Source organism: Acomys minous (assembly GCF_964271855.1).
Source record: "Acomys minous genome assembly, chromosome: 15".
Taxonomy (NCBI): domain Eukaryota; kingdom Metazoa; phylum Chordata; class Mammalia; order Rodentia; family Muridae; genus Acomys; species Acomys minous.
Genome location: NC_140497.1, coordinates 34946142 through 34972985, shown reverse-complemented (window position 1 = coordinate 34972985; position 26844 = coordinate 34946142). Strand labels below are relative to the sequence as shown.

Here is a 26844-nt window from a genome sequence, read left to right as displayed (position 1 = left end):
GGCTGAGCAACTGAGCTACCACCGAGGCCCAGATCTAGGGCTCTGAGGTGGCCCACATCTACTGCTCCAACATCCGGTGAAGGGGCCCTGGTGACCCAGGGCAACAAAGGAGTATTGGAGAGTCCCAGCGAGGATCCGGTATTGACAGTGTAGCAGACGCCAGAGGCCTCGAACCAGACCAATGACTCATTGCAGTGAACATTCATAAGTGAAGCTGTTTGGGCAAAAGAGTGTAATGTGTAACACACCGTGACACGGCACAGCTTCCACAGCAAGGCATTTTATTTTCAATTTTCAATTAATTGTTTTCTTTTGGGGGTGTGGTTGCTAGAGTGGATATAGAGGGATAGGGAGATAAGTAGGATTGGGGTGTATGATGCAAAATTTACAAAGAACAAATAAAAAGCCTTTTTTTTTCCTTTTTCAAGAAAGCTTATCCATCCCTCGTAGGGCCCTGTATCCACCTTGGGACTCTGCAGAGTTCCTGTCAGCCAGCAATAGCATCTCATCAGATGCTGGGTACATGAATGTAAATGTCTTTAAACCCACAACTGCACACTTAAGATGGCGGCTGCTATGTTCCCAGGCTTCCCAGCCTCTAGAACTGTGAGCTAAATAACCCTGATTCTTTACAAATTATTCTGTCTCTGATACCATGTTAGAGCAACGGCAAATGGAATTAAAAAAAAAAAAAGCTGTGTGAGCTATTCATAAACCTGGGCTTTAGAGAAAGAACAGACTAGTGAGGTAGGCCTGTAATCCAGCAACACAGAAGGCTGAAGCGGGAGGGGGCCAAGCCATCCTTTGGCTGCAGAGGGAGTTCAAGCCCAGCCTGGGGTGATTTCATGAGAACTCATGAGAAGACAGTTTTCTCTCTCTCCTCTCTCCCTCCCTTCCCTCCCTCCCTCTCTCTCTCCTTTCCCGCCTTAAGGCAAAACAGCATTCCCTCAACTCTTACAAAGACAAACACAAATGTGAAGAGGTTGGTGTGGTAACAGTGGCCATGTTTCAAGCACAATAAGCTTGAAAGAAATTGGGAGTGAATGAACGCCTGGTAACATGGAGCAGTCCAGGAAGGGAAAGAAAAAGGTTGCCGAAAACATGAAAGAGAATTACTACAACACCGTGGAATTAAACCCATCACTGCAGACCAACAGTAGCTAACCTCTCCTGGCACTGCTGCCCTCAAGCAAAGCAGCTCGTGAGGGAGAGAGACCTTAGCATCTATAGATTCTAAACCATAACGTTATTCCCCTGCCCTCCCCATGTGAGGACTATGACCAGAAGAGCTGGGGTAGGGTAGGGGTGTGGGGTGGACAGTGTCATAGAATGACTCGGCTGTACAAAGGGACTAGGGATGGGAGGAGGGCAAAGGGAGGGTGTTCCCAGGAGGAGGCCCATCCTTACTCAAGGTGGGCACCATGGCTGTCCCAAATGTGACATTGACTCCAAAGACCTCTCCACTCACTCGAAATGCAGAAATATTTATTTTGGTTTCCTTCATTGTTTTTGGAAATTCTATTTTGGTTTATAAAACATAGAAATAGCCAACACTGAAGGCAAACATTCAAAACCCCATTGTGACAAATTATCGACTTCCTGTGCAATTAAGAATACAAATATGAAGTTAGGCTACCAAATAGTGTTATTACAATGACGGTTCCTTAGTGCAAACCCAGTTGTGCTTCAATAACACACGCGCCGTCACACGGCCAGCAACGGCGGCTTCAAATGTATAGACAACAGCTTGACTAGGTCAGATGTGGCAAAGACTCACAGGAAAGTGAAATGCTGCTAATTTCCCAAATTAACTTAAAAACAAAAACAAAAACAAAACAAAACAACAACAACAACAACAAAAACCTTGAGAAGTTAATCCCAGGATATGATTCTTTTTTCCAGATTTCTTCATCCCAGAATTTTGGCTTGTCAAATGCATTTCACAGAAATCAAGCAGTTTTATAATTAAAGATAAATCACTTATTACTTGTCCGTTTTAATAAGTACCCATGTATATAAACTCCCTTAACAGTTTTGAGGACATGCTTTGCCTGAGTTTAATTGGGAGGAAAAGAAAAGCAAGTTGATCACCACATCATCATTTGCTAGGAAAACCACGTTTGGAGCCCAGTGGCTGTCACAGAGATGAGCTGGCTGCACGGGGAGCCGGTGGCAGCGGTGGAGGCATCACAGTTGAGCATGGCCCATCCACGTCATTCTTTGAAATACCATCTTCATTGCAGAGTCTAAGGCAGGATTTCTCACAACCCCTGGGAGGAAGCGGGGTAGGGGACCAGATTTGGAGAAGAGTCTGAGAGCATCCTGTGTGAGCTGGGAGCCATTTTTTTTTTTAATTTATTTTTATTTATTTATTTTTTTTCTGAGACTGGGCACCCGTGTTTTTCTGAGGAGGTTCTGTTCTTTAGTTTCCTGGGAACCTCATGACCCAGCAGGCACAACAGGGACCACTTGGAACCCTTACAAATCGGATGGGTCGTGTGAGTGTATTATGTGTGAGGTGGAGAAAGGGATGGGGGAAGGGGTTTAAAAAGAAAAATCCCTGGTCCACTGTGACTTCCTTGAGCCTGGACAGTTCTTAAAGGGACAGCTCTCCTCCAGTGCACTGTACCCTTCAGAGCAGCAGACAGCTGCAGAAGATGCAGCAAGTAGCAGACATATCAGAAAGAGCAAGTCCTAACCCCTTGGTTAGAAAAACAGGAGACAGAAGTTCTAACACCCACCTTACCGGTTGAGGAAGTCTTAAATAACTTAGCACTTTTATGGGTTCCCCTTTACAATAGTTAAGGCTCGTTTTGGAAGCTGGGTATCAGCAGGGTCATGGGCTGCAGCGCAGGTGACTGTAAGGCAGTGTTCCGTGCCCTCTAACACCCCTGGGTAAGACCCTGTGGACTAGTCCATCGCGACAGTGTCCCTTCCTACACGCGCTGCAGGCAAAGTTACCAACGCGAAGGCCATTGGTTCGAGGAGGATTGTGGAGGTGCGCCGTTTCTTCCGAGTATTCTTCCTCACGTTAAATCTTGATGGTGGAATACAGTTCATCTATCTGTGGCCTGAAATAGTTCCGTAGCTCTGGCCTTTTTGCCTTCATCGTTGGGGTCAGAAGGCCATTGTCAATAGAAAATAACTCGGGGTGTAGGGCAATCCCTTTGACCTGCAAACAAACAAGGGTGTTAAAGTGGGGGGTGGGGGTGGGAGGGGGCGAAGAGGACGGAAGCAGCCTAAGAAGTCTAGGCTGAGATGAGGTTCTCAAAGGAGATGAAGGCCAGTGGGTGAGGCGCCACCCCGCCCTCTCATTTCACCATGCTTTCTCAGCGGTGGACGTGGGTCCCATTGGGACAGAATTCAGGGAAGAGAAGTCACATACTGAGTAAAACTCTGGCACTGGAGAGATGGCTCAGCAGGTAAGAGCACTTCCTGGTCTTCCAGAGGATACAGGTTCAGTTCCCAAAACCTAAGTTGGGTGCCTCACAACTGTCTGTAACTCCAACTCCAGTCTTGATACCTTTAACCTCTTTGGCAATTGCATTCATATGCAAATGTGCGCGCGCACACACACACACACACACACACACACACACACACACACACACACACTTATACATTAATTAAAAAAAATTCTCTTACATCAAACTATTCCTAGTATTTCTTTAGGTCTTCAACCTCTAAAATCTACTCATTAAAAATCTGCACGTCAGCCTCTGTTCTATACTAAAGTCATGGGCTTGTATCAAAGTCATACCTGTTCAAACGGCTTCAAACCAGCTTCCTTCCCAAGTTTCACCATGTCTTCCAGGATGGCTTTTTTGACATCCTAATAATGTAGGAAAAATCAGATTATTTTCTCTCATATCTACAGGTGCACCGAGCACAGAGTGGAGAGATGGCAGATGGCAGGGACATGACAGGGTCTCACCTTGTTTCTACACAGCTCTTCAAAGGATCCTTGGAACCCTCTCTTCTGGGCCCAGGAGCTCAGGTTCTCAGCGTCTGGTACCACAATTGCTATGAGAAACGCCTACAGCACAGGCAAGTGAGTCACTACGGGTTTATTTTGGCACCACAGTCCCATGGGACTGGTAATATTATGGGTTGTCTCTCAGAATATATCCTTCTACGCCCCTTCCCAGGGCTGCCTGAGCCCAGGTAAGGAACTACCAGCCTTGAAGTACAAACACAGTCAATCACTGGAAATCAAAATCTAACAAAAATCCCATTTTTACTTTGGTATATGTACTTTTTTACTTGGCTTTTGCATTTTGTTTTTAGACCAGGGTCTCCTGCAGCCCAGGCTAGGCTTGAATCAGCTATCTGGCTGAGAGCAATGTTACCTCCTAATCCTCTCACCTCTACCTCCCACGCACTAAGAGGACAAGTGTTACCATGCAGGCTGAGTCCACAGAGTGCTGAAAATTTTATATTTAATTTTGGTTCCCAACATTGAACACGCTTGACTTTTACAACATAATTTTCTCAAAAAATGATTTAGGATGAATATCATAAATGAGCTATGTTTAGGAAGTTTAACAATGTAAAATTTTCCCCTAGGTCCCTGGCCTATCTGGTCTGAGGATCAAAAGTTACCGTTCTGCTAAAGGGACACAGCAATAAAGAGAGCCCTGGTGACACTCTGCTATGGCTAGAGGTTAGTGCCTTGCTTAGCCATCATCACAGCAGCCTCCTCCTGTTGTAGATGGGAGCCAACACAGAGGCCCACAGCTGGACAGTGCTTAGAGAACAGAGAGCTTGGAACACTCAGTCCTATATGGGATGTCTCTATTAAAAACCCCCAGGGTTCAGGGAATCCACCAGAAGAGGAGGTGGAAAGACTGTAAAGGCCAGAGGGGATGGAAGACACCAAACAAACACAAGGCCTTTAAACACACCAGGGTGTAAGAATTTAGAGGCTGTGGCAGCATTCACAGGTCTACACAAATCTATACCAGATGGGGCCCCAGCACTGAGGGTAAGTGAACACACGCTCCCATGCCTAACCAAGAAGCAATCTCCAATTAATAACCACTCACAAAGGAAAAATTAATTTTTTTCTAAATAAGTCTCGCTGGGTATATAAACCACACTTATGGCTGCATGCCCAGCAGAAGATGGCCAACAGAAAAAGAACTCAATGACATCTTTGGAGGTTCCCTGTTTTGTCAAAATCTTTTTTCTGTTCCGTTTGCCTGAATGCTTTGTCCTATTTCAGTTTGCCAGTTTGCTTGTTTTCTCTTATTTTATTATTATTTTTTAGATGTCTGTATGTTTCCCAACAACTGATAGAAAGTGTGGGGATTTGGACTGGAGGAGAGGTGGGGAGGACCTAGGGGGAGTTGGGAATGAAAAAACTTCTTATTGTTTTGTTGTTGTTTGAGACATGGTTTCTCTGTGTCATCCCGGCTGTCCTGAAACTCACTCTGTAGACCAAGTTAGCCTGGGACTCAGAGATCTGCCTGCCTCTGCCTCTCAAGTGCTAGAACTAAAGTTGTATGCCACCATGTCCAGATTTTTAAAACTTGGCCTTTTTCTCTTTTCCCTTTCTTTCTTCTTTTAAAATCTATTCACAGAAAGAAAAAGAAAAAAAAATATAAAATGTGTCTCCCAGCCTCCCAGCACGCGGAGGCTAAGGCAGGAGGATCTCTGTGAGTTTGAGTCTGGTTTACGAGTGAGCTCCAGGACAGCTAGGATGACAAAGAGAAACCCTGTCTCAAAACAAAAATGTGTAATTTAGTCCTGGAGAGATGACTCAGTAGTTAGGAACACTTGTTGCTCCTACAGTGGACCCAGGTTTGGTTCCCAATCCCCACAGGGGCTCCCAACGATCCATAATTCCAGTGGCAGGGAATCCAATGACTTCTTCTGACCTCTGCAAGCACCACGTGGTATAGACATACATCCACATATGTATAAAATAAAATAAACTTTAAAGATGTAAACTATATTATATTCTATACGTATTAATGCTTTCAGTCATAATTTAAATTAGAAATACACTAACAAACCCCCAGTATCGTTATTCTATTACTATTGGGACACCAGAGAAATTAACTAGAGTTAAAATTGAAATCCAGAAACTGAAGAGAAAACAACTTTGGGGGACAGTAAAGGCCATAGCAGTATAACCCAACACTAGTCCTATAGCACATCACACATGAAGGCCAACAGACACTGCCTCAACTGTCAATCACTTTTTTGTTTTGATTTTTTTCTATTTATTTATTTATTTATTTATTTATTTATAGGGTTTCTCTGTGTACCATTGCCTGTTCTGGATTCACTTTGTAGACCAGGCTGACCTAAAACTCACGGAAATCTGCATGCCTCTGCCTCCCCAAGTGTACCACCTTGCTGGGCTTTGTTTTGATTTTTGAGACAAGGTCTCCTGTAGTAGGCAGGCTGGCCTCCAGCTCAGGATCCTCACCCTCCCAAGGGCTAGGACTGTGGGTGTGTTCCACCAAGCCTGGCTGTCAATCATCTCACAAGTCCCTGTCATTCACGGTGCTTTGCAGTGCCCAGCGACAGTTCTAGCCTTGGGAGAACATACCTGTAAGCTTTCTCCATGGACAAACACCTGGGCCACAGCTTCGCTTCGCAAGTAGATATTTTCAATCTTTTCTGGTGCTATGTACTCTCCTTGGGCTAGTTTAAAGATGTGCTTTTTCCTGTCGATAATCTTCAAGGTGCCGTTCTGCATATGGGAGAGGAAGGGGCAATGGGTGCATTCCTGGCTGGTTTCCCACCACCAGCCGCAGTACAGGGTCTTTTAAATTGCCTAGACCCATCTGGCCATGCAGAGAGAGGTTCTGGAGCCTGTGCGATGTCTGCTTCCCGCTTAACACTGGACTCAGAACTGTGCTTCTTTGGCTTCCTGGCTGAAGTGTGGACACACACAACCCGCTCACCAGATGAGGTGTGTTCCCCGACAGCCAGGACACAGTCTATCCCTTTCACAGCACTCAGCACACTAAAGCTTAATTTCCCCTGCCATTCCCAATTTTTAGGGGAAGGCAGGTATTTCAGTACTTTAGGAAGGGTCAGTCCCAAAACATACAAAACTGTGGGAATGCTGGCCAGCGCCCACTTCAAGGTACTACTTGATGCTGGAAAAACCCAGAGGTTTTTGGTTTTGTTTTTTGGATGTCAAAGAGGAAGCAGCAATCAACTGATTTTAGCTGAGAATATAAGTCCTTCTCTTGCTGGATGCAAAGGACCTGCATAATGCCATCCAGCAAGCAGAAGGGCAGGGGGTGCAAAAGCCACAGGCTGTGTACACACCATGAGGGATGTGTGCCTCCCCACATCCCGACAAAACTGTTTTCAAAGAGGAGAGGTGACGACTTACTGGCAACCACTTTCCAATGTCCCCCGTGTGTAACCAGCCGTCTTTATCCAGGGCTTCCGCTGTTTTTGCTGGGTCCTTCAAGTAGCCTTTGAACACATTTGCCCCTTTGACACACACCTAAGAGAAGATGGTCTGTTTACGACACTTACCAGAGATTCCCCTCAGGAAATGTGCATGCGTGCATCAGCCTTTATCTGGAAGCCTTCAGGTCTACCCTCTAGAGGGAATTACCTAAGTCCCATTAGGCTCCTGGAGGCATTTCCAGAGTCCCCACTTCCTATCCTACTGACCTCAGGTTGGTTAAACTGCAGGGGTCATGCCAGCCTCAGCTCAGATGACATCACAGGCAGGGCCATTAGCAGACTGGAGACAAGCCTCACTGGAGCTTTTGTGTCGCGCCCTTGGTCCCAAATTCCTAACTGTCCCTCACAGGAAGGACTAGACGGTCAAGCTGACATGTCCCTTTTGAACTGACCTGCCTGCTTCCAATAGAATCCAGCTTCCTAACTGTATTGAGCACTATCTGGAACTGTGCCCGCCCACAGGTAGGCAGCTGTTACAGAGGATGCTCCTCACCGAGGACGGACAGGCTTTCACTCACCTCACCCTCGCCCTTGGCAGCCATGTAATTCATTTCTTCCACATCAACAAGCTTTACATAATTGCAAGGCATGGGGGCACCAACATGGCCTACAAATAAGAGAATCATGTCAAAGCATGCTCTAAAGGCCTCAGGCCAAAGCATCTTTACAACCAGCGAGCCTCCTCATCCTTACAGTAACAGGTGCTATCACTTTGGCTTTGAAGTGTGCAAGTAGAAGGTACATTGTATTTTACTCTGCACCTCACTCTTTATGAGGGCTTCTTTCTCGAGGAGAGGGAGAATACCCAACAGTCTATTCAGGACCTTTCCCATGTCTGAGACTTGGAATACACTGTCAACATTTAAACTTTAGCTACTTACTTGAAGGTTGGCAGTACAGACACCTCAATTCCATGATCTGATTGGATTGGCTCCACCCACCCAATGGGGGGCGGCTTCCAACTCCTTATATAGCTGAGGACAGCCTTGGTCTTCTGATCTTCCTGCCTGTACCGAGCCAGTGTTGGTACAGTACTGTGTAGCCCTGGCTGTCCTGGACTCATTTTGTGGACCACGCTGGCCTTGAACTCACAGGGATTCACCTGCCTCTGCCTCCCAAGTGCTGAGATTAAAGGCGTGCGCCATCACCGCCTGGTAATTCCAAAGTTCTTAAAGTCCCCTCTCACTAAGAGAATACAGGTAGCCCTGTGCGCCCTGATTATTCTCTGATACACGCCCAGATTCCAGTTGACACAGCTGTTGATTTTAGATGAGCATTTTCCCCATTTATTTATTATATATAGTGTTCTGCCTACATGTACACCTACACACCAGAAGAGGGCATCAGATTACATTATAGATGGTTGAGAGCCCCACGTGGTTGCTGGGAATTGAACTCAGGACCTTTGAAAAGAGCAGTCAGTGCTCTTAACCTCTGAGCCATCTCTCCAGGCCCTGATGAGCATGTTCTTACACTTAAGTCTACTAAGTTATTTCCACAGTCCATTTCACTCTGCTGTCTAAGAGTACTAGGGACAGGCTGTGTGATAGTTAGTTTTTGACTACTTGGCACAAACCAGGTCACGCGGAAAGAGGGAATGTAATTGAAAAGATGCATCCGTAAGACTGGCCAATAGGCAACTCTGCAGGGCATCTTCTCCATTAATGAATGATGCGCAGAGGGCGCAGCTGAACAAGCCACGGACAGCAAGTCAGCAGTATTCCTCCGTGGCCTCTGCTTCAGTTCCTGCCCTGGGCTCCTGTCCTGACTCCCACTAGTGATGGGTCCTGACCTGAGAGCAGTAAGAAGGAATACACCCTTTCCTTCCCACGTTGCTTTGGTCATGCTGGTTTACCACAGCAACAGGAAGCAGACCAGGACAGAGTGTCTGTTCCCAGTACAAAAACAACAGACACTGTAGCTGCATTTTAAGAGTCTCATAGATAATACTTAACATATAGAGATCGTTACTCTAAACTCTGGGGCTGTTAAGGAACCTAAAAAACTAAAGGTGGAAAGATGCTCCCAGATCACCAGCATCGACTCCCGCAGAGCTACATTGTGAGACAGTGATAGGCGCCAGGGCCCATGGTGCAGATGGTAACTAGATGTGTAACAAGTCAGCGAAGCTTATTAATTGCTGTGCAGAAAAGCCTACCGGATTAGAGGCAGGAGCACAAAGCTGTGCGGCGCAGTGGCGTGTAAGTTCTCCCCGCCTGCATGCTGTTTAAGCAACAGCTGTAACTTAGCTCCCCAAAGTGCCCTTGGGGTACCACTCGCCCCATGTCCACGGTACACCCTTCCTACAGAACCTCACCCGTGGCAGAGGCTCAGCAAGCTCTTTGGGTGTTTGTCCACCGTGTTTTCTCTGGGACAAGGGGCTTGTGTTCATTTCTATGACAGCTCCAACAACTGGCCCAGCACACACTATGACTGTGACAGCTACTTATGAGGAGCTGCTGCTCCATCACTGGCAAGCCTGCTGGAGGGGTCTCTCCTCTCAGATGCTTCGGTACAGTGTATCACTGCCTGACCAGCCTGGGATTGGGGACCACTCTCTACCCATCTCACAGGACCTTTTTTTTTTTGGGCCTGAGGCCTAATTATTTTGAGACGTCCTATGGAGGCCTATAGGGCCATGGAGGTCAATGAGCCCATCAACAATGAACCCACTCCCAGGCATCCCAACCTCGAACTCCAGTGAGGAGACTCTGGGAACGGCTCCTGTCAACCATACCTGCCGTCCAGTCTCCAGGCATGCTCAGGCAGCAGCCAGCGGTGCACTCGGTCTGTCCATAGCCTTCATAGAACTTGGTCAGCAAGAAACACAACATTATTAATGTGGGGTAGCCATGGCTTCGCAGGAAGTGCACAAGAAACCAAGTTTCACCAACTACAGAGGCATCCCAGCCTCTGAAACCTTTTAACTTGCAGTTTAGCAAGTTACATCAATAGCATACTATGGACCCAAACATCTATAGCCCAAACTGGCTGTAATCCACGCTGTCTTCTTACTCGACTTCCTGCTGACAGGCAAGGGGGAATCTCCATAGGATAGGTCATTGCCCATCTGGTGGTACCCCTGCTCTGCTAATCCAGGATATCTCACACATGTCCTAAGTGCCACCCCTTGGCCTCCCAGCATGATGTGTGGGTGGGCTTATCACTAATGACCAATCCCGCCCCTGCAGCCACACTCTAGAGGTATGGCTCATGCCTTAGCCTAGATAAAATTATACATACACTCTGCCTAGGGCCAAGCACAGACAGATTTATTCCCCTAGGAAATCAGGTACTAACCTACCTTCCAAGCAAAAGCAAGACATATTCAAACAAGGGCTAGGAGGCCTGGGGAAATGCTGAGTGAACACGAGAGGTCAAGGGGGAGGAGTCAGTGAGCTCAGAGGGTGACCACATGGACAACAGAGTAAAATACAATGCACCCTCTACTTGCAAATGGCCGCGTTGCTTCCAAGTGCTCTCACCACACACATAATCGATAAGCATGTCAAGTACGTGAGTCATTTATAGCCGTTACCCAGTGCTCATACCCCAAGTTGTACAGTGAAAATGCATAGACATTTTTGTCAATCCACAAACCAGCCCACAGCATTACAAAGCCTGGGATAATTGGGTGGTCGCTCAGCCTCACCTGGCAGCCGAGAGCTGATCTCAGAAACGTCAGCACTGTGGCGGACACTGGGGCAGCTCCTGTAACCATTATCCGGACTTTCCCACCCAGGCTCGACTTGCAAGACAGAGAGAAGGGAGGGTTACGTATGCAGAGGCCAGAGTTCCTCTGTCAGGCACTTCTTGGGACCCTGTGTCCCAGGCCATCAGCTTTCCTGCACCTGGCATGGCCCACCCATTTCCACCTAGCAGCCTTGGCGTTAAGCCAGTAACTTGCTGATGGGCCCCTTCGGGATCGGATTTGTGGCAGCTACCACTTTTGGCATATGGGGCAGGCCCTGCTATTATGTGTGCTTATTCTCAGGCTTAAAGCATTGCCTCAGGAGTGGCATACTTGTTCCAGAAAAGCTAAAGGAAGGCTAAAATACCCCGCATCCTTCCACCTGGATCAGCTGCAGCATTGTTTGGATGTAGGTTCGCCTAACAACCCCGTCTCTAACTCTGAGACAACTGCTACAAAGAACAGAAATGTGTTTTTATCTCTTGGCTTCATGCCACCCCACCTCAACCTCATTTGTGAGTAAGTGAGCGAGGGAGGGCGTGCGTGTATATGTGTATATGTGTGAGTGTATATGTGTGTGTGAGTGTATGTGTGAATGAGTGTATGAATGTGTGTGAGTGTACACATGTATGTGTGAGTGTGTGTGTGTATGAATGTGCATGAATGTGTGTGTGTATATGTGTATGTGTGTGTGTGTGTGTGTGTGTGTGTGTGTGTGTATGTGTGTGTGTATACCTGTGACTGAGTGATTGATCTCTCAAGGTTGTGGGCCTCCTAGGCAAGCATTTTACCACTGAGCTTTAGATCTACCCATCTTTTTACTTTTTACTTTGCAAGAGGGGCTCACTAAGTTGCCCAGGCAAGCCTTGAACTTCTAATCCTTCCATCTAAGCCACCTAGTTGGGAATTCAGACCTGTATCATTCAGCTCTCTCCATCCCCCTCCCTACCCCCCCATACACACACACTCACACAACACACACACACAACACACTCACACAACACACACACACATAAAACACACACACACATAACTTTACATGAAGTGGGGGTCTATTTGCTACCTGTATCTTGTGAAAGATGAGTTTATCCCACAAGCTGTTGTTTCTGATGATGCCACTGCGAAGCTCTGCTTCTTTCCTTTTGGAGGCAAAGTCCAACAGCCATCGCTTCACTGCAGTGTTTGCTTGTCCAAAAATCTAATGAGGCAAGAAGTAAGGTTTTCACAGCTTCCAAAACAGCTAAAATCAAAGGGGCAGTGAAAACTGTTTCAATGGATGATCTTCGAGATAGCAAAAGCATTGCCTCCAGGAGGGAGGAGAAGAGGGAAGATGCTAACAGTGCTTTCTGGAGACTCAGCCTGAAGACGGACCAGGCCACATGCTGGTCTTGCCTGGCTTAGCAGTCTGCAGAAGCCACATCTTCTCAGTTTCCGCTCTGGCCCTGTCACGTCTCTCAGTGAGGTGAAGTGACGCTTCACTCATGCAAGGGCTGGCAGGATGATTAAAAACACCATCTCATAATTATTTGTGTGTGCTCCACTTAGAACCCTGATAAAACGGTGTGTGTGTATGTGTGTGTGTGTGTGTGTGTGTGTGTGTGTGTGTAATTGAAAACAACCTGACCTTGCAGCTTACAGCTAAGGATCTACAGAGTGTGGTGAGTTTTCTCTTGCCAACAGCTCTGTGCGGGAACTGAGTCCTGGTTCTCAGAGGGAAGGACTACATCCTATGAAGTTTTACTGCTGATGGCCATAGAGGGTAAGGCGGCTGACCTCTCGTCAGAGTGGCACCGGGACTCACAGCCCCATCTTCTGTCCCCCACACTTTATTGCTTGGTACTTACTCTGTCAAACATGCGGTTCAGCAACCTTGGAACCACAGGGAAAATTGTGGGCTGAAGCACCTTGAGGTCGTCCATAAGCAGCCGGATATCTCCTTGGAAAAATCCTATCTTAGCTCCATGACACAGCACTACACACTATGGGTGAGAAGAGACAACGCACCGCTTTAGCATAGCAAGGAGGGCCCCGGGGCGCTCAGACACACAGCAAGCGCGCCTGCGTGGCTAGTGTTTCAAACCAGCTTCCAGAGTCTTACAACTTCCTACATATAAGTGGTTTCTTTAAAAAATGTGTTTGTGCTGGAAGGGCATAGTGCACACGTTTAATCTCAGCACTCAGGAGACAGGCAGGCAGATCTCTGTGAGTTTGAGGCCAGCCTGGTCAGCAAAGTGAGCGCAGGTCAATCAGGGCTGTTACACAGAGAAACCCTGTCTTCAAACCAAACCAAACCAAACCAAACCAAACCAAACCAAACCAAACCAAAACCCACTGTCTCCAGACCAGGCTCATTAAAATTTCACTTCCTGTTTTGACTCTATGTGCAATTTTCTAAAAAGACACGGTGCTTTCCCTCTTTGGAGCCCTGACTGGACTATGTAGATTAGTGTGGCCTTAAACTCAGAGAGATCTGCCTGCCTCTGCCTCCTGGTGCCAGGATTAGAGGTCTGCGCCCCACACCTAGCTTTTTCCCTTTTAGGCTGAACTTGGCCTGTTTGACCGCTGACATGTCATCTGCTCTGAGTAATCCTGCGTGTACTCTGGCGTACAGACACCCGCCTGATTGAGTCCCTGCTCTCAATACTTTCACGTGTAGACCCGAAAGTGGAACTGCCGGACCATATGGTAATTGCGTGCGTACTTCATAAACTTCTAAGATCTTGAGATGTGCAAGGAGTAAAAGATGGAGGATGGAACCTGATGCGTGTGCCTTGATATTTTTGAGATACATAAATCGTACAGGGCAGCAGCCAATCAAACTGTCCTCTTTCTATTAACCGATTGTGTCCAGTATCTACTACAGTCCTGGCACACAGCTGGTTCTCAATTAATACCCAATAAGGAAGACATATTGCCCACTATTTTTCCTCTATTATAAAATCTAAAGTTGTCCAAGAACAGAAAAAGAAGGCCTGTGTGTGCGTGCGTGCGTGTATGTGTGTGTGTGTGTGTGTGTGTGTGTGTGTGTGTGTGTGTGTGTGTGTGTAGGTCAGAGGACAACTTCAGTGGTGTTCCTCAGGAGACAACCCACTTTGTTATGTGAGGCAAGGTGTCTCTCTGAGACATAGGACTCACTGATTCAGCTACGCTGGCTAAGCAGAGCACTCCAGAGATCTTCCACCTCACTAGTGTTAGGCTTACAAGTATACACACCACCACAACTGGCCTTCCACGTGGGTTTTGGGGACAGAACTTGGGTCTTCATGTTTGCTGGATAATCACTGTATCAACTCAGTTATCTCCCTGCCCTTGGTCAGGCTGTGTCTAGGGAACCCAGGCTCAGGTCAATTAAACACAGCCCTTCCTCCCCAGGGCATACAGACTATTAGTGAAAAGATTCAGTCAAGTTGTGTTATCAGCACAAAACAAAAGGGAAGCTTGTCCCATAATGGGTGCCTCAGAGACTTATCAGAGTCAGTGAATAAAATAATTCCCTTTAGAGGTGGGGACTAAATCAGAGACACACAGCTGGACAATGTGCAGAGAGTGAGACACCTTGGAACACTCAGTCCTGAAGGGGATGGCTCCATCAAACCCCTCCCCTCAGCTCGGGGAACTCTACAGAACAGGAGGTGGAGAGGAAGTAAGAGACAGGGGGGATGAAGACTCCAGGGAACCAAGGCTTTCTAGATACAACAGGACTGATGTGAGCTCACAGAGACTGTGGCGGCATGCACCGGGCCTGCCCTGGTCTAAGGTAGATGGGCGCCAGCACTGAGAGGGACTGGCCTCAAGCTCCCACTCCTCCCACGGTTGAGAACCACTCCAAGGGAAACTTAGTTTTCTCCAATGGCGTTTAACTGGATATACAAACCAAACAAAAGGGAGGCCTCACGCCCAGTAGATGGGCAACACACAACAAAACCAAAGATATTTCTGGAATTGTTTTTCTCACAATGCTTTGTTTGTTTTTTCTTTGTTTGTTTTGTGTATCTATTAGGATTTCCGAATTTGTTTGCCTATGTATGTGTTTTTCATGCTTTTCCTGTATGTGTGTCTGTGTTGTCTTATTTTGGTTGGCTTGGGTTTTTGTTTTGTTGTTGTTTGTTTTTTACTGGCCTGTGGGGGGTGGGGAGGGAGAGAGCGCAAAAAGGCATGGCGTGTGGCTGCATGGGGGAGGTAGGGAGTATCTGGGAGGAGATGAGGAAATGGAGAGTGATCAGAGTATAGTATAGGGAAAAATAGCATTTTGTTTGTTTGTTTGTTTTTCTTTTTTTTTTTTTTTTTGAGTCAGGGTTTCTCTGTATAACAGTCCTGGTTGTCCTGGATTTGCTTTGAATATTCAAACTCTTAATTTTAAACTTCAGTATTTAAGTTCAAATGTCCAGTTTGGACCAAGAATAAGAATTCATATTCTTTCCAATAATCTACGCTGCTGCTGAAATGGGGCTGAGTGAAGAACCCTGTGTGTGGATGGCGGTTGTGCACACTTACCTGTAGTAGCTGCTCATACATGTGTGCCAGTGGCAAAAACGAAATGTGTGTGTCACTGGCATTCAGGGTCAGTCTTGTCTGCAAGACACAACAACTTAGTGGGGCACACAAACAAGCAAGAAGACACAGCAGATGCCTACCTCTACAACGGTCTCAAACATATGGGCGAGAGGCAAGAAAGATATCAGAGTATCATCTGAGGAAACGAGGAATGTGGCCTGAAAGCAAGGACACCAGCGAGGAGAGTTAAGATGTGCAGGATGCCCCCATTTTCCTTCAGAGCAGGGCACACGGCCCCCAACACTCATCACAGCTACTTTTCACCAAAGAGTAAAAAGAAATTGTTTTTTAAATAAAAATTGGGATGGCACCAGGGCATTGCAAATGTTAGCAAATGCTCTACCACAAGGCTCCGTCGCCCTTTCCAGGGTGGAAGCCCTTCCCAATAAGCAAGGATATCCCCTTCAGAACTATGACCACCCCCTCCCCGGGAAGAAAAATTTGCACAAATTAGAGTGTTGAGGGACTGTGTGCTCTACTTGTTTCGTCTTCCAGTTACAACCACCCAGTACCAGGTAGGTCCCACTGCCCCATAAGCAACATGAAGATCCATTCCGTGACAGGACAGCATTGCTGCATTGCAAGGGGAACGGGGAGAGGTTACCCAGGACCTTTTATTTGGAGGAAGAAATGGTTCTAGTGGATGCATTGGAACAACATTTTCACCTTCATCTCAGGAAAACACTCAGAGTGTCTAATGCAACCTGAAATCTGCCTTGAGATTTGCTCTCCTATAAAATCCCCAGCAAGACGAGCCCACAGGCAGCTTTAGTGTGGACGCCTGTGGGTGAGTGCCTGTTATCAACACAAGGAGGACCTGCCAACACAGCTGCTGTCACATCGATTAGAGATGAGTGTGTAGATGCCTGCGTGTATTTGCGTGTGTGTATGTTAATGTGGACTGAACCCAGGGCCTCAAGCACGGAAAGCTTGCTGATGTACATTCCCAGCACCCATATTTAAAATTTTTGTTGATATAGCACACAAAATAATATCAGTGTCATGGTTAGAAGTTTTAGAAGTTGAGACTGCTTCTTGATGATGTAAGTTTTCTTCCTTTGTCTTTTTCTTTTTTGAGACAGGGTTTCTCTGGGTAGCCTTGGCTGTCCTGAACTCGCCTTATAGACCAGGCTGGCCTCGAACTCACAGAGATCCTCCAGCCTCTGTCTCCCGAGTCCTGGGATTAAAGGCGTGCGCCACCACTGCCTGGCAATGTAACTGTTTCTCAATGAAGTTCTGTCATCACTGCAGGCACTTTCTAAGTTATCTCTGAAGGCTACTGGGAGAGTCACATTTCACTTTGGTGGGACGTTAGGTGTTTAACTTTGTTCATACAGCAAACATGCACACGTACACGCACACACACACCCAAAGGTAGGGGGTTGGAATAAGAAATGGGATAGTAGAATAAAATCAAGTGGAAGCATCCTCAAAAATCAGACTTCAGCAGCCACCAAAGAAAGATGTCCACTCCTTAAGCTGTTAGCCACAGATAGCCTCCTGCCACAGCAGGGCTACAGAATACTCCCGAGAGCCTGCAAAAGCACACTGTTAAATGGGCAAAGATGGTACCTTTGCAAAGATAAGCATGCAATCTATCTTTGGAGTGAGGGACTGAGCTCTGTCCCCCTCCCAAATTCACACATGATAGTTCTAAGCCCTGTGTGTTGGGAACAGGGCCCCCGATATGACTGAATTTGGGAGTAGGTGAGAACCCAACAGCATGGTGCCTCACTAGAAGAGACACCCCAGAGCACCCGAAAGAGGAGGCAGTCATCTGCAAGCCCAGAAGAGAGCCCTCACCAGGAACCAAATTTGCTGGCAGCTGGTCCTGGACTTTCAGCCTCCTAAACTGAGGGGAATAAACAACTGTTGTTTAAGCCACATGGGCTGAGTGGTTTCTTAATGGCAACCCAGGCAGACTATGACCTGTGGACAGAGAACCTTAAGATGACAGGAAGTTAACTAGCGATTCAGACTTTGACCTTTCTCACACAACGGGAATCAAGCTGACCACAGGACAAAACAGTGGTTTAAAACCTTCAGCCGTCTTTAACATTCATTGGTAACTTAAAGAAATTAGGCTCCATATTTGATGACCTCCCCTTGGTGGGGAGCCCTGGTGGCACTCAAAGAAATGGGCAGGCTACCAAGATGAGACCTGATAGCCTGTGACCATAAAGTTCCCCCTCAATCATGGACCTAGGGGAGGCGACTAGGGTGGGGGAGGGAGGGAGGGAGGAACGGGTGGGTACAAGAGACCAATTTAGTTGTAACCAGAATAAATTAATTAAAAAAAAAAGAAAAAGAAAAAGAAATTAGGTTCCTAACGCTGGAGTGAAGGCACTGAGAGGCCTCTCTTTCATCTTTCAGTAGAAGTGTTTGTACGGTGCCATTCAAATACTCCCCTCATGAAAGCCACCGTGAGCTCCATCAGGGTTCAACCTAATGTCACACACAGTAAGGCTTATGGGATCAGTCCACAGTAAAATCGTCTGAGAGAAGGGGGCTGCTGGCCTCATGAAAAGTCCAGGTCTCCTTTACATTTTACTGCTCTTACGTACAACATGGACCTGATGGGGAAGGGAGCGCTGCAGAACTTTCTCTCTTGGGGCTTAACGTCAACCCGAGCATGTGAAAATCCATGGGAATATTCTCAAGAATTACCTCCGTCGATTTCACGAAGGCTGAGCAGTCGCTCACGATGTTTTGGTGAGTGATCATCGCTCCTTTGGGGTTGCCTGCAGAGAACACAGGAGGCAGGAAGAGGTTAGGCACGGCAGCCAATGGTGGCAGGCCCCCTCTGTCCTCAGGGCGCCGCTGGTCAGCTCTACTGTTGGATACCCTCTTGTGCAGCCCAACAGGGAATCACATTACATTTCTGAGCAGGGTTAGGAGCCTTTCAAGGACACTCACTACCAGGAAATTACCTGAAGCGTTCTTCATTAAAGCATTTATGTGTTTTAACAGGGGAAGGAAACTAGGGATCTTGTTCTATGGGGGCGTGGATAGAGTGCATCCAAAGTCACTCTCAGCAAATACTGAATCCATGGCACTCTCGAGGTTGTGAGACTGTCTCACAGAGCAACAAGATGACCTCACACAGCCCACTTTGTCTTATGCTTTCTTGCACCCAGCTATAATTAATACATGATCCAAAAGGGGGACGGAGAGCACAGACTTCCGGATAGTTCCTTAAAGCCACCACATCTCAAAACGCACCTGTAGTTCCACTTGTGAAACAAATTATCGCGAGATCTTCTGGTGCTGGAGGCTGAAGAAAAAATTTTAAAAGAAAAGGGTATGAATTAGCGTAGACTAGACCAGGCCATCAGGCATCACGTGCATTTCCGACGGTCCCCAGCACAACTGGACGAAGCAAAGAACAAGCTGTAGCGGGCTCTGACACGGTGACACACACAGTGCTTACCTTGGGCTGCTTCCTGTTCACTCTTCCAAGGTCCTTAGTAGAGGAGAGACAGAGAAAACAAAACTTCAGTATTAAGATTTTCTAACCGTAGAGAGAAAGTCGGGGCGGTGGAGACAGCGCAGCAGTTACGAGCACCGGCTGTTCTCCCGGAGGGCCTAAGGTTCCATTCCTAGCACCCACAAGGCAAAAACTCTGCCATTCCCAGTTCCGGGGGAGCTGATGCCCTTTTCTGGACCCAGGCGTTGTAGATATACATGCTGCTAAAACGTCCACACACATGCATGATCAAAGAGGAAAGTCCCCCAAGTTACTGCCTTTACCGCAGATTTCACTCACAGCTGATGAAAACACCACCATTTTCAAATTAAGTGAATTTGAGCAACTTTAACAGATATCACAGTATTGTTTTAGGAAGCCATTTTCCCATTATCCATCTCTCCCTCTCTTCTCTTCTCTCTCTCTCTCTCTCTCTCTCTCTCTCTCTCTCCTCACTCCCTCCTCGCTCCTACTTCTCCCCACTTTGCCCCCCCCAGGGCACCACCATCCCCTGGCCCAGTTGTCCATCTTTCACATAAAACCACACAAATGGTCTTGGAAATAGGATTGGTTCCAAAGAGAAAGTCCTCAGCACCATCCTCCAGTCCCCCTCCTTTCCCTTTGATGACTTTTAACAAAGCATTGCCCTTAAACTTAAATCTGCCAGTCCTCAAGCACCTGACCCCTCCCACAGCAGAAAACAAACCCTTTCCCTGACCGCCTGGCTCTTCCTCAGTGACCCCTCCCACAAGTAGATATACAAACCCTTTCCTCTTTTCCCTTTTTAAAAGCTGGCTGTTAGTGAGGCTCAGATATCCACGCTGCACACATAAAGGATGGAGGATCTGGGCGCTCTGAACTAAAACAGGCTTGCAAGGAGGATGGGAGGCTGCTTCTGGGAAGGGCATTAGGTTGGACCTAAGTTTTGTCTCTAGATATAGCTGTTCCCAGTGCAGACTTCTGCTGTCAGGCATGGGCTTCAGTTCATTACATTAAGTAGCCTTCATATCCATCCAGTTAAAACAAAACAAAACAGATCAAAAAGCAAAAAAAACTATATATATACATATATATATATATATATATATATATATTTTTTTTTTTCCCCCCTAGCAAAAGTGAACAGGTTGAGAATACATGTGGAGTGCACTGGCATCTACCTCAAAATGTAAGTCAGACAGGTGCATTCTGGGCTCGCTGTGTGCCGGGCTCACTGTGTGCTGGGCTTGCTGTGTGCTGGGCTCACTGTGTGCCAGGCTCACTGAGCTCCACCTAGCACACTTTTAGTCGATTGAAATTACATACATCATAGACCACAGGTTAAAAACAAGAACCCTGGTGTCTAATTAGAAGTCAGCCAGGGTTGGGCCCTGAACCACACACCTATTCTCTGAGGCAAGAGGATGGCTTGAGCCTGGGCAACACACAGAGCCACCAGCTCAAAACAAAACACAACGACAACACACTCCGCAGTCAACAAAGAGCTAAAGCGTTGTACTTCAGCAAATTCTTTCCCAAACAAGCTTTACTGACTTCAAATTGCTACTCATCTATTCAAAACTTCCCTCTACCTTGCTGCTGTCGTTGCTGCTGAGGTAATATCTCACTCACGTAGGCCAGGCTGACTCTAGGGAGGGAAGAAGCTAAGGATGACGTGGAATGACCCACCTACCGCCCCTGCCCAAGTGCTGGAACTACAAGCATGCAGCACCATGCCTAGCTAATGGTTCAAACTTCTTAAATGACTTCTAGAATCTTCAGCTGATGTTGAGCAAGATAAAGCCATAGTCACATGCAACTTGCTTTTAATCTAGGGCAACAAACATGACCTGTACTGGGACATTATTTACACTGAGAGAGATTCAGAGCCTTAAGAAAAAAATACATCAATTACTTTTAGAAGTGGTCAATTAGGGTAAAAAAAGGAATAAAACTGAACTCTAGTGACAAGCATATTGCAGTATTTATGAACAACAAAATCTGTAACCTAACAAAAATGCATAAAAAATATGGATGGGTGGATGAACACGGGTAAGGAAATGCTGAAGCAGAGTGCTGAAACGCAACCATAGACTCTTCAGTAGGATGGTAGGAATACGGCTGCATGCGGTATTACTCAACAGTGTGTGCTTGAAATGCTCATAACTAAAATACAGAAAATGCAAGCATTCGAAAATGCTTCTGTTCTACTTTGATTCTACAAGTACATGTATTAATGTAAATGTATATTAATAGAAATGACCCCACAATCAACCATAAATCTTTTCTTCTTACCATTTGTTTACAAAATGTCTAAAATAAATAAATTACATTAAGCAGTTAAGTGTAAAACAAGATTTCAGTATAAACTGTACTACAATCTTCATTCATCAAAGTAATGTTTTAATTTTAAAGCTATTTTTGTCATGTAGTGGTTAAAAAAAAAAGGAAAGGGAAGAACAACGCTGTGTGTGCATCTCAGAGGAGGGGACAGAGAGGCAGGTGGGGTGTGCATCTCAGAGGAGGGGACAGAGAGGCAGGTGGGGTGTGCATCTCAGAGAAGGGGACAGAGAGGCAGGTAGGGGAAAAAAGAGATTTCAATAGCATGAAAGACTACAAATTAAACAAATCTAAACAAAACCAAACCAAACCACTCCACTGTAAAACTTTAGGTAAAAAGCTAGCTATACTGTAATTAAAAAAATGAAGCCTAGGCCAATATACATAAGGAATTGTGTTCTGTACACTGTGTGTGCACGTGTGAATGTGCACACACTTGCATGTCGGTGTTGGAATAGCAAGTGCCCCTCTGAGTAGTGGTTCCTTGGCCAAAGTTCCACAGACTGGGCTCTGTAGCCTGTAATTCTCTGTAGAAGGAAGAAAACTAATACATTAAATTTTAAAACCTTATTTATAACAGTTTCGCAAAAAGATGTAACACGCTCAGTGACAACACAGCTTCCTCTATGGAGTCTGTCTATGATGCACATGTAAAAAAAGGCCTCCTGCTGGCTTCCTGGCTTCCTAACCCAAGGATAGTGTTGGGGTCAGATCATATACACACCACTGATTCTTCCAGAATGGTTACCATCACAGCTCTGCTTAAACCGAAAATAAGCCACATTGAAATTAAAAACAACAAAGAGATAAATAAACAAGCTGTGCCAAATAGATTTATGTCGACATGGCACAAGCTAAAGGCATCTGAGAGGAGGGAACCTCAATTAGGAAAATGCTTCAGCCAGGCGTGGTGGCACACGCCTTTAATCCCAGCATTTGGGAGGCAGAGACCGGTGGATCTCTGTGAGTTCGAGGCCAGCCTGCTCTACAAAGCGACTCCAGGACAACCAAGGCTGCACAGAGAAACCCTGTCTCAAAAAACAACAAAACAAAACAACAACAACAAAACAAAACAAAACAAAACAAAAAACAAAAAAAAAAAAAAAAAAAAGGAAAGGAAAATGCCTCCATAAGACTGGGCTGCAGTGCTTGACAGGGGAGAAGATCCACCCATTGTGGGTGGTGCCATCCCTGGGTTCTCTAAGAAAACAGACTGAGCAAGCCACGCCCCTCCGTGGCCTCTGCACCAGCTCCTGCCTCCAGTTCTTACCCTGCATCCCTTCAGCACTGAACAGTGCTTTTGCTTATGGTGCTTCACCACAGCAAGAGTAACCATGAGCAGGACAGAAATCAAGCAAAAACCTACGCCTGGAAAGTCACTAGGGTCTGTAGAAGAAACCGGGAGAAGGGAATGACGCGGGTAGGCGAGATGGCACTCGCTGTCAATACTGACCCGAGTTGAGAAAGAGGGGCGGGAGGAGAGGGAGAGAGATGGACAGACAGACGGAGAGACAAATGATAAGACAGAGAGAGAGACAGACAACAGAGGGACAGACAAATGATAAGACAGAGTTCTGTAGTGTCTGGCTTGGTTTCAGAGACAAGCCAGTAAGTAAAAGGCAGTCAAGGCTAAAAAGAGCATACAAACTAGCGCCTCCCACCCGTGTGAGGTGGAAAGGCCAGCGCCTGTGCTCACTGGTACAGTGCACTGATGCCGAGGATAACTGTGAGCACTACAGCTCCCTTCCTGAGGCTTCTGCAGGTGACATAGTGAACCAATCACTGGGGACTGGGTACGGCGGTGTGCTGGTTAGTTTTTGCCAACCTGGTATGGGCCAAGGTCATCTGAGAAGAGGAAATGCCTGCATCAGATCGTCTATAGGCAAGTCTGTGGGGACACTCTCCTGATAAGGATTGACATGAGACGGCCCATCACTGTGGGTGGTGCCGCCCCGGGCAGGCTCTATAAGCAAGCAAACTGAACAAGCCCAGGGGAGCAAGCTAGTCGGCAGCTTCTCCTGCCCTGACGTCCCTTCATGATGAGCTATGAGTGGGATGTGTAAGCCAAATAAACTCTGTCCTCCATACGTCCCTTTTGGTCATGATTTTTAACACAGTAACAGAAACTTGACTAGGACAAGAGACTCAGTACTGTGATCCCAGCGTTTGAGAGAGTTAGGGCAAGGAAACTGCTACAAGTTCAAGGGTAACCTGAGCTCCATGGTGCTTTTCAGACCAGCCGGGCTACAGAGTGAGACCATCTTAAAGAGCATGCAAAACAAAACAGACAAGGAACCTTTGCCATGCAAGCCTGATCTTCCGCGCAGTAGGAAGATGGGAACTCTGTCCTGTTTTGTAGGGGGCTGACAGCGCTCAGGGACCGTAGTGTCCCCGGGTACCACACCCAGCCCTCCACGGTGGGCCGTGTGGAAGAGCTCACCTCCAGAGTCTTCAAGCTGATGATTTCTACCCCACACTTGTTGCCTCGTTCCACCAGGTCGCTGCCGAAGGAGTCCATGATGACTACGACTTTAAGGCATGTTGTTAGCTTATTTTCTACGCTTTCTAATAAGAGTTTGGCCTTTTCTGGATTGTCAGTGAAAACCACAGAGAGTTCACCTGTAAATAAAGAGGCAATAAGGAATGAGCCGGGGGGGGGGGGGGTGTGGATTAAAAGCTTGGCTCTAATAGATACTGACAGGCCAGAGTGATGCATATTTAAGCATAATATCCCCTCCAAGTAGATAAAGCCGCCAAATCTAACCCTCTAACGAGGACGATGGTCACACAGAGAGCAAAGACGTACCTTTGTTCACTATGTAGGTGATGGCTTCGGTTCCAAGGGTGTCGTACAGCGGGACAATCACCATCGAGTAAGCAAAGCACCCCTGCTCGATGATCACCCACTAGACAGTAAAAGTCACAGAGACAAAATGAGACGTCTCACCAGAGTCACCGCGAACGGCAAGATCTGGAAAGTCAAATGAGAAGCGCAGACTGTGGCAGAAGTAGCATGTGTCTGTCCAGCACTGTGCCCCAGGAACCCGGACAGCTCAGACACACAGAACACCTGCTCCATCTTTATTTTATTTTGTTTTCTATTCTTGCATCCTCCTCCTCCCTTTCCTTTAAAAATAAATTTTTAGGTGAGCATACAAAAATGTGCCACTTCTTAAAATTCAAAGGGCAATCTGGCCAAAGGGTAGAGGCAAGTGTATGTGGACATGATCGTTACCAGGTAAGACGGCAGCCGACTTGGAGAGCAAGGGCTTGCTGTGGCTTCAGGATGGCTGCAGATGCCTTGGTGGGGAGAAGCCCAAGTCTATCCTATGTAAGACAGGCAAACTTTGGAGCATGTGGGTGACAGAGAGAGAAAACAGAGAGAGACTGCAATAGCCCAGGCTGGGAGGCCAGTGCGCAAGCAGGCTGGAGAGAAGCCTGGCTATAGGGGTGAGCTGGAGTGAGCCTGTGCCACAGCGTCTGGCCTGCTGCACGGGCCACATGGAACAGCGAAGGTATGTTGGGCGGCACAATGGCTGTGGGGTTTGGGGAGGGTCAATCCCACAGCAGTGTGTAGTACAGTCAAAGGAGGAAGAACACCTACCTATCAAATAAGAAAGTTGTCTTGAAAAAAAAAAAGCAAAAACAAAACCTCTCCCTAGTGAAGTGACCAGGGAGAGCAGTGACACAGTAACTGGTTATCTTGCCACCAACCTCAGCTGCATAGCAACTGATTTCCCAGACACTGGGCACAGTCCCTCTTTCACATCAAGACACCCCTTTCTCTCAGCTGTACGTTTCAAATGACACCACAGGATGCTGCTGTGGGAGAGAAGACACAGCGTCACATGCATGTGGCATGGACCTGGGGCTATGCCTGTGGGGTATTTCGTTGTTGTTGTTTTGTTTTGTTTTTTACCGTTTCCCCCCAAGACATTACTCAGGCGCTCTATGTGCAGAAAGCTGTCCTTGGCTGATCTCCCTTCACCCTCCCCTGTGTCATATGCACCACGTTTCAGAGAACGCAATAGCGATCTATCCCTTGAAGTAGTAGATTTGTGCTGTGGTTTGTGTCGATGATAAAAATTCCACTGAAGCAAAAATTTTGGATATGTTTCTGAGATACAAAAGAAAACCAGATCATTCCATGAGACTAAGGGCAGGCCAGCTGTGGACAGTGTTGCTTCTCTGTAGAACATGAGACCCGGGCACAGAAGGACTTATAAAAACAGGACACAGCACAGGGACAGAAGAGCCAAGACGCTTTTCAGGACATAAGTAGATATAAAATAATTTGATGCTTGAGTTTTTCCAAGGCAGCTACTGTTGACATAGCTAGTTACCAGTACTCTAAGGGAACTCCCCATTTCAAGCCACTGTATTTTTTTAAATGACTTTTAAGTGTGTGTGTGTGTGTGTGTGTGTGTGTAGGTGCATGTGGCGAGCCGAGGAGTTGGATTACCTGGAGTTGGAGCTACAAGTAGTTGGAGCACCTCACGTGTGTGCTGGGACTCAGACCCTGGTCCTCTGCAAGAGCAGAGTATGTATGCTCCTAACTGCTGAGCCGACTCCCCAGCTCCTCATGTCACTTTTCTGAAGCACTAAGTGTGAGGCTCCTTAGCCAAACAGCAGCTGCATGTCAGCTCACAGTGGGTATTTCACGGCATTTTAGGTTTGGAAATGTGATCGGAAGGCTCAGACTTCTCAGGAAGGAGAGTTTGCTACTAACAAAAATGTTTGGGAGCTTCCTGCTGTAACTTATTAATAATTTATTAATGCTGTGTGTCCAGTCATACAGGCAGCCCTTGAAGGGAGCAGACTTCTTATTTGACATGTTTTTGATTTGTATTTTTTTTTCCATAAGAATTTTGTTTCTGGACCTGAATTAAGAAAACTCAAAACAAAATAAAAATTAAGGGGGGGGTGGGTGGAGAGGATAGATGATGTTTTTCTCTTGAAAGTTTAAGAAAATAGTCTCAGTTTCGGGTTTCATTCCTGTAACTTTCTAAGGCAAATCACAAAGCCATGTTCCCAGCAGAAGTCAGACAACAGAACTTAGCCCCGAGCAGCTACAGAGAAACCATAGATAACCCTGGAACCCCTGTATAGCAAATGGCCCGTGGTCAATACCTCAGGTCTGTTTTGAGAAAAGATGCCGATGAACTGCTCTGGGCAAGCCTTGAAACCTTTGTGGATCAGCGCTGAGCCTATGCACTCAGCCAGTTCTTCAACCTGCAACAAAGGGAGGCAAGCCTTAGGAGAGAGCAGCATTCTCACTGCAGGGACCTTAAAAGCTCAGCAGGTGACACACTGGTGTCTCTGCTGCAAGCAGAGCTATATAGAGAAGGAGAGCTATGCCTTTAAAAAACTGATC

At 46.7% G+C, this 26844-nt stretch overlaps 1 protein-coding gene across 8 annotated transcripts in view; it reads right to left on the bottom strand.

Moving 5' to 3' along the window:
- Positions 1-1468: 1468 nt before the first annotated feature.
- The window catches only part of ACSL1 (acyl-CoA synthetase long chain family member 1), a 67944-nt gene continuing 42568 nt past the window's right edge, over positions 1469-26844 (bottom strand). For 6 of the 8 annotated variants that reach the window (XM_084758946.1, XM_084758947.1, XM_084758950.1 and 3 more), the window contains 17 exons: positions 26601-26702; positions 24277-24376; positions 23911-24089; positions 19116-19148; positions 18908-18959; positions 18353-18426; positions 15766-15843; positions 12976-13110; positions 12195-12329; positions 11093-11188; positions 10178-10250; positions 7959-8047; positions 7358-7474; positions 6560-6703; positions 3935-4036; positions 3761-3832; positions 1469-3172 (listed from right to left, as the gene is read on the bottom strand). In XM_084758946.1, coding sequence (XP_084615072.1) covers positions 3032-3172; positions 3761-3832; positions 3935-4036; positions 6560-6703; positions 7358-7474; positions 7959-8047; positions 10178-10250; positions 11093-11188; positions 12195-12329; positions 12976-13110; positions 15766-15843; positions 18353-18426; positions 18908-18959; positions 19116-19148; positions 23911-24089; positions 24277-24376; positions 26601-26702 — 1722 coding nt within the window. In that variant the 3' untranslated portion in view covers positions 1469-3031. Of the gene's footprint in view, positions 3173-3760; positions 3833-3934; positions 4037-6559; positions 6704-7357; positions 7475-7958; positions 8048-10177; positions 10251-11092; positions 11189-12194; positions 12330-12975; positions 13111-15625; positions 15704-15765; positions 15844-18352; positions 18427-18907; positions 18960-19115; positions 19149-23910; positions 24090-24276; positions 24377-26600; positions 26703-26844 lie in introns of all 8 variants that reach the window. The other 2 variants (XM_084758952.1, XM_084758953.1) reach the window with 1 other exon arrangement.